Here is an 8,146-nt window from a genome sequence, read left to right as displayed (position 1 = left end):
CGACGTTTCTCGGCTGTATGATTCATTAACGGCGCTCGAGTCTGCTTTGTTTACTCGCCGCGCTCGGACAATTCGCTCTTCTTTATCTCACTGATATTCCGTCAATTTCATCACGTGGAAAAACAACACCTGCTAGTTTAGCGTAGTGGTCAGGAAACTCCTGGTCCGCGGACCCATACTGGGTCGCATATAATAAAAAATAGGATGCCTTAGTTTTTGCTGACACCGTATTGGCTTGGCCATTCAAACACCTTTGTATTGTTGGTTTTAAACCATTCCATTGTAGATTTTCCTATTGTTTTGGGTTGTTGTCTTGTTGGAAGGTGAACTTGTTCCCCGTTCTCAGGTCTCTTCTAGACTCCAACTAATTTTCTGCCAGAATCGCCTTGTTTTTGCCTCCATCCAGCTTCCCATCAACTCTAACCATCTTTCCAGTCCCTGCTGAAAAACAGAACATGATGCTGCCAACACAATGTTTAACAGTGGGGATAGTGTTTTCAGGGTGATGTGCAGTTTGTTTTACTCCAAACATAATGCTTTGCATTCAGCCCAAAAAGTTCAATTTTGGTCTTATTTGACCAAAGCACCTTGTTCCACATGTTGTTTATGTCTCCCATGTGGCTTCTTGCAAACACCAAACGGGCCTTTTATATGGTATTCTTTCAGAAAGGGCTTTCTTCTTGCCACCCTTCCAAAAGGGAGGATTTATGCAGAGTATGACTCATGCACAGATTCTACCACCCCTGCAGTGTATGCCTGCAGGTCACCCAATGTCATCATGGGCCCTTTAGTTGCTTATCTGATTAGTTTTCTCCTTGTCTGGGTTGAAAGTTGAGAGGCCAGGTCTTGGTTTGTTTGCAATGGTATTATGCACCTTCCATTTTGATATTATTACTCGCACATTGCTACGGTAGATGTGTAAATATTGCAAAATCTTCTTGTATCCCATTTCTGCTTTTAACTTTTCTACAACTTTATCCTGGACTTGCTTGGTGTGTTCTTTGTTCTTCATAATTCTGTCTGTTCTCCAGTGACTCATTTGACAGACCTCTGAGCACATGACAGATCAAGTGCATTTAAACTTAGTGACACAGAGGTACACTCTGTCATTGTTAGAAATTTAGGTCGATATTGGATCATTCAGAAGTAATCCGGGTTCTTATAGAGTCAGTTGGCTGAGCTGAGAGTACAGGGGGACAATATTTTTGCAACCCCTACTTTTAAGTTGTTTTTCTTTAAATATAATATAAAATGTTGAAATAATTTGGTTCCACTTCATGATCCCACATGTTGCTTATTCTTAAAAAATATTCACAGTTTTTTAGCTTCAGGTTTGAAGCAATACTTTCACTAGACACTGTGTAATCATATTTTTTATGCCGGGAAAACCCCTGAGTGTTTGGGGTGCGCTACTTACGAACTGGACGATCATTCGTAAGTTGAATTTGCTCGTAAGTTGCTTCCGTGCTATATTTTGTATGGAATGTATGTTTAAAGTTCATATAAGTATGTTTAAGGCTTGTATAAATAGCCTGTATTGTTTTGTACAAAAAAGTACAAATTTCATAAAATAATATGCTGTATAAAGACAGATAAAGTTAATTGTAACTTACTTTTGGAAGATGAGCTTCAAGAGTTAGGCGACTTCCTCCTCCGTGATAGAAAGTGGGCAAAAAAAAAGCGATTCAATCATTTTCTCAACCGCATCAAGCTTTCTTATTCCACTTTCATTTCAAATGAAATTGCTCGCCTCTACTTTACACATTACACCAACCACATCGAATGGATGCACGAGATATTAAACAATAAAAATGTCAAAGTTCTTTGCGTGCTGGAGATACAGTATAGAATGTCTACACACGAACTAGAGGAAGAGGAAGAGGATTTTTTTTTCACTTCCGGGTGGATGGTGGGTGACCTCTCACAGCGCCACCACAATGTAATGTCCTGTACTTGGAAAAAGGTACACACAATACAAAATCTTACTTATAGTAATGTCCGGATATTTTTGGACATCCCGAATTTTTTTTGGGGCATCTACCGCTTTTCGTAATTTGAATGGTCGTAAGTAGGGTAGCGTCTGTAGTATATTCCCATAATTGAGCAGTGATTGATCAGTCGACAAATGTCGCTGACCATATTTGCTAAGCAATGGATGCAATGGGTATCGAGCCCGGACTATTCTTGTGAGAGCGCTGAATCCTAACCACTCGCCCGCTCAGAATGTAGATGACATAGCAAAAGGCATTGCATTAGATCCAATCATCACACTATTTCATTCAAGTTGTAAAAACTTGTAACAGGGTATTATAGGAAAATTTTCAGCCAAAGTGGTGAGGAATCGTTCTCACCACCCGGACCCGAATTCAATACCCATAGTATCCATTACTGAGCAAATATGGCTTTCCGTACAATTCTAGCAACAAAAACAAGGAAAGTCAAAGTTATTTTTAAATTATTTTTTTAATATTCTCGTGCTTTCTCCCCTATAAAGAAATCGTTAGCTATATATCAACAATGACACATGGACACGGAAAGAAAACATAGAGACAGGAAGAGAAAGACGACGAGAGAGCAAAAAGTAGGCGGGGCCTAAAAAGACGATAAAAACCGCGCTACAAACAGTAGGATCCCAAACGAAGCGTGAGAAGAGAAGTGTACATTTTCTTGGAACATTTACAGTTTTCAGAAGAACAACGTTGAGAATAATAATAATAACAATAATAATAATAATAATAATAAACAGTAAACAGGAACAACAATCGTATTGGATCGAACATGAATTAAAAAAAGAAAAGTCTCAGTAAGACTGTTGTTTACAAAGGGGAGTATTAGGGTCAGTCAAACGTAACGTTTTCAAGTTCTAATATTCTTTTTTTTTGGGTGGAGCTGGGATGAATTATTTACACGTATACATATATATATATATATATATATATATATATATATATATATATATATATATATATATATATATATATATATATATATATATATATATATATATATATTTATATATCTCATCTCATCTCTCATCTCATTAGCCGTACCGCTTATCCTCGTTAGGGTCGCGGGGGGGCTGGAGCCCATCCCAGCCATCTCCAGGCAGTGGGCAGGGGACACCCTGAACTGGTTGCCAACCAATCGCAGGGCACACAGGCACAGAAAACTCATTCGCTCATTCACACCTAGGGACAATTTGGACCGGCCAATTCACCTGAAATGCATGTTTTTGGAACGTGGGAGGAAACCGGAGTGCCCGGAGGAAACCCACGCAAGCACGGGGAGAACATACAAACTCCGCACAGGAAGTCTGGAGCTTGATTTGAACCCACGACAGGTTCCCATGACATGAACTGTGCCGCACAAGCACTAACCACTGCGCCGCCGTAGTATATATATATATATATATATATATATATATATATATATATATATATATATATATATATATATATATATATATATATATACTAGTATATATATATATATTTATATATATGCGCGTATATCATCGTATTAATACGTACGTCTATATACATACAGTATACAGTGTATATGTGGGTACAGTATACCCATATTTATACGCACATATGTATATGACCATATACACATGTATACAGTGGAACCTCGGTTTTCGAACGCCTCTCAGTTCGGACAAATCGGTGTTCGACCAAAAATTTTGAGAAATTCTTGCTTCGCTGTTCGGTCAAAAAATCGGAGTTCGAACGCCTGTACCCTAGGGTGCGATGCTGAGCGGCGTACGGGTGTTTTAGCCCCTAATTATGCCTCCGAAGAAGGTCGGTGCAAGCAGTTACAGATGAAAGCAGACAAAATGTTTGTCCAACTATTGCCTTGAAGAAAGACATAATAGCTAAATATGAAAGAGGTGTACGAATTTCCGATCTTGCTAGTGAATACAGCATGGCTAAATCTACTATCAGTACAATAGTAAAAAATAAGGAGGCTGTGAAATCGAGTGATGCGGAAGTTAGCGCTATAAGCAAGCAACTGCCGCAAGTTTTGGAAGAGGTTGAAAACTTTTGAGGATTTTTCTCTCCCCACCGTCCACCACTAAGGTAAGAAATCTTATTCATAATCCTTTTTTTAAATTTGTATACGTTCATGTTAGCGCGAACGTACGTTTAGCCTGGGTTAGCTTGGTTACGTCCTTGGTAAACATTCAGGGTTTTGGAACCGATTAAAACGATTTTACATTACTTTTACTGGGAAAAACGATTTTCGGTGATCGACCAAATCGGTTTTCGAACAGGGTTCTGGAACGGATTATGGTCGAGAACCGAGGTTCCAGTGTATACAGTTGTAAATACACACACACACACACACACACACACACACACACACACACACACACACACACACACATACATATATATATATATATATATATATATATATATATATATGTATGATTACAAATGTAAAGTTTTGACTTTATGGGAACAATTATTTAAAAAATGAACTAAAATCTCTCAGTTTCACAATAGAAAGTTGGTCATCTCTTCATTCATATTCTCGAGGGACAGGGGAATTTCGCCAATTTCATCATCGGAAAGTAGATATCACTAGAATATAGTATATTTATTTATTTTTAGTATTTTCTACAAATATTCCCCACATTTTAGTAGTCTTTGCACTTGGTGTCAGTATCAGTCGCACAGAAAAATCAAAATACACAATAATGAAAAATCAATATATAAAAATATGACCACTGAATATGAATATGATGACATTTTTCTATCAAGGTTAAGACCCTAATACTCCCTCACATATTTCCAATAGAGACACTTTTTTTTTTTCACAATTTTTTTCTTTTTCTTTAAAGTTCAACGGACAGTAGTTGGTTTGGCATTGCGCCGCTATTGGCTAATATTCAGTGTTAGTATAATATACTTTCATAATGCAATAGTAAACTTTTTTCTCTTAAAAGTTTCATTTATGCGTCAGCTTTTTTTTTTATACAAAGAAATTCAGAGATATGTATACTCACTTTGTTTACATGTGTGTAAGAGTGTGTAATATATAATAATATTTTTATTAAATATTTTTTTTCGACTTCCTGCTTTCTTGTTCTGGCCTTTTAAGTCTTGTAAACCTCCCAAAAAAAGAAAAAAAAGAGGACGTGATCTTCTTTATCCTCTTAATGGCACACAATAAAGCTTCCTTTTGATATTTCATTCTGGTGACGTTAATTCCTTCTTGGCAGAAAGAAAAATAATAATCCTTCCACGGCAGCGAGACGGACAACAAGAGAAAAAGCATTGAAGAAAGAAAATCACTTAGGGAAAAGAAAAAGTACTAAAAGTAATGCCTTGACATACGAGTTGAGCTGCCTTCTCTTTGCGGTAGATAAAGAAAATGTGCTTGAGGTTATTTTAGTTTTCATACAATTAATTAACCTAGTAATTTAAGTCGTTTTACAATAGAACACACGTGAAGAGTGATGTCTTGACATACGAGTTAAGCAACCTTACGTCTCTTCGCAGTAGATAAAGAAAACGTGTCTGTAGTTATTCTATTATTATACACAATTAACCAAGCAAAAAATGGTAGAAAAAGTGGTAGAAAATGTAGAGATTGATGCCTTGACATACGAGTTGAGCCACCTTACGTCTCCTCGTAGGAGATAAAGAAAATGTGCCTGAGGTTGTTCTTGTTTTTTAAATACGATTTTTTAAAGCAATTTAAGTAATACTTCTCACTTTTCAATACAGTACCTCTTTTAAAAAATTGTAAAGAGTGACACTTTGACATACAAGTTGGGCTGCATTCTCTTTGCAGTAGATAAAGAAAATGTGGCCAAAATTTTTCACACAATTAATTAAACAGTGCTTTCCAGACTTCCACAATTAACGCAGGGGTAAGAAAAATCGAAAAATCAAATCTTAAGTTTACGAGTATAAACATAACAACAATAGTACTTATTAGTGTAAGCAATTTAGAAAAAGTATGCATAGGTTCAAAAATAGACAGTAAATGTATCATAAAAGTTGTTAAAATATATTGCACATCAATGTTAAATAAAATATTAATAGAAAATGTATTGCAGTACATTAAAAAAATGCTAAAAATATGATAACTATATGCAATATTTTAATTTATCACTAGATTTAGCCCAAATGGTGCTTGTACCCAAATCAAGTCAAGTCATGTAAAACGTGATGCTCATTCTGTTTCGTGTTTCGTGTTTTAACTCATTCACTGCTATGGACGGCTAAAGACATCACAGATTCATTTTAGCAATGTTAGCACAGACGGATGAAGATTTTTAGCAAGGCTGCCAAATATGGCTAAGGACATCAAAAAATTCATTTTTGCTAGGCTGCATTAGACAGATAGAGATGTCAAAGATCAATTATTGCCATGCCCACATAGACAGCTAAATACGGCATAAATTTATTTGAGCTAGGTTGCCATGGACATATAAATATGTTAATGAGTCATTATAGTTAGGCTGACGTGGATGAATTACATAATTTTATCCTGGGTGCCATAGATGGATAAAGACGGCAAAGATCCCGTCAGCTATGATGCCATGGACAGCTGGAGACATCAAAGATGCATTTTAGATAGGTTGTCATTGATTTACAGAGAGAAACTTCAAGGATCCCTCTAGCCAGGCTGCCATAAACAGCTAAAGCCGTCATAGTTCCAGTTTTTACATGGCTGCCCTGGATGTCCAAAGAGTCAAGGATTAATTTGGGCTAGGTCAAAGATCTTTTCTCGCTTGGCTGCCGTAGACACATATAAAAGTCAAAGTTCTGTTTAAGCTAGGCCACCATAAACTGATAAAGTCGTCATTATAGCTAGGCTGCAATAGACAAATAAGGATGCCACAGATTCGTTTTAGCAAGGCTACCATGGATGACTAAATGTCAAAAATACATTTTTGATAGGCTGCCATTAACTGTGGGACAACAATCCATTTTAGCTAGGCTATCATAAGTAGATAAAACGTTTAAGATTAATTGTGATATTCTATTCTGAAGAAGTCATGGATATATTTTAGCTAGGCCGTAATAGACTGATAAAGGCGTCAGACTCCTTTTAGCTAGGCTGCCAATTATGTCTAGATAATTCATGGATCTGAGCTAGGGTGCCATAGACTGATGGAGACGTCATTGATCCATTTTACTTGGTTGTCATACACGTCTAAAGATGTCATAAATAAATTTTAGCTAGGCTGCCATAGAGGTCTAGAGAAGTGATAGATCTATTCTAGCTAGACTGCCATAAACATCTAGAGAAGTCATGGATCCATTTTAGCTCAGCTGCTATAGACTGATAAAGCATCAAAGACAAATTTTAGCTAGGCTGCCATACACGTATATTGTGTTTCAAGATCCGTTTTTTGCTAAGCTGCCATTGACAAATACAAATGTCAAAGCTCGTATGTCAAGACAAGACTAATTCTTCAAATTCACAATTCAAATCATCTCAGTTGTTTTTTCAAAAACTCAGATGCACAGATGCAAATTTTTGTCTCGCTAAAATTAGCCATTTTGGAGAGGGCAGATCCGTCTTATGCAAATGAGCCACCGCTGAGCCTGCCTCTTCAACTAAATGGCCGACAACAGAAAAAACATTTGAGGATTTTGAGGAAGAAAAATGATAAAAGGATAAAAAAGTCACACTCCCTATCATGAATATCTCGTTCAAATATTTCTGATCTTTTCCCGATGATTTGAGAACATCCAACAATATAAAATACATTTCACACAATGGAAACGCTTTTAGCATCCGACGCTAAATGACGCCACTTATGTGCTGTCGGGCCAAAAACGCTTGTTTCTTTAGTCCGCAAATTGCGCCGATTTGTGTAATCCGTTTTTTACATCGTTTTTCAAATAGTGTTTGTGTGTGTAAGTGCGTGTGTGTTTGGGGTGAGGGGCCAAAAGTTAGGTACAGGGCTACAGCAGGTACTCCTTCTTGCCCTGGCTAGCGTCGTTGCCATTGAGGAAAGCTTCCTGCACTTCGCCGTGCTCGTCCAATCCGCTGGCTTCGTGGGTCAGGTAGGAACCTAGGTGTGGGGCAAAGGCGGGATTGGGTAGGGTAAGGGGCGGTAGAGCGGAGGTTAATCGGCGAAGCATCCCCCCCACCGATTCAACCCAAATGAGGGTTATAC

At 37.4% G+C, this 8,146-nt stretch overlaps 1 protein-coding gene across 2 annotated transcripts in view; it reads right to left on the bottom strand.

Annotated features, from left to right (window-relative positions):
• Nucleotides 1-2,444: 2,444 nt before the first annotated feature.
• cadm4 (cell adhesion molecule 4) overlaps nt 2,445-8,146 on the bottom strand; it is a 284,937-nt gene continuing 279,235 nt past the window's right edge. For both annotated transcript variants that reach the window (XM_088326717.1, XM_088326716.1), the window contains one exon: nt 2,445-8,041. Coding sequence is in view for 1 of the 2 variants with exons in the window: in XM_088326716.1 (XP_088182842.1) it covers nt 7,932-8,041 (110 nt within the window). In the remaining variant the exon portion in view is untranslated. The remainder of the gene's footprint in view (nt 8,042-8,146) is intronic.

The sequence above is a fragment of the Urocampus carinirostris genome, chromosome 2 (assembly GCF_059441175.1).
Source record: "Urocampus carinirostris isolate Australia breed hairy pipefish chromosome 2, RoL_Ucar_1.0, whole genome shotgun sequence".
NCBI classification, from domain to species: domain Eukaryota; kingdom Metazoa; phylum Chordata; class Actinopteri; order Syngnathiformes; family Syngnathidae; genus Urocampus; species Urocampus carinirostris.
Note: the sequence above shows the minus strand (reverse complement) of the source record. Positions and strands in the feature narration are given on the sequence as shown.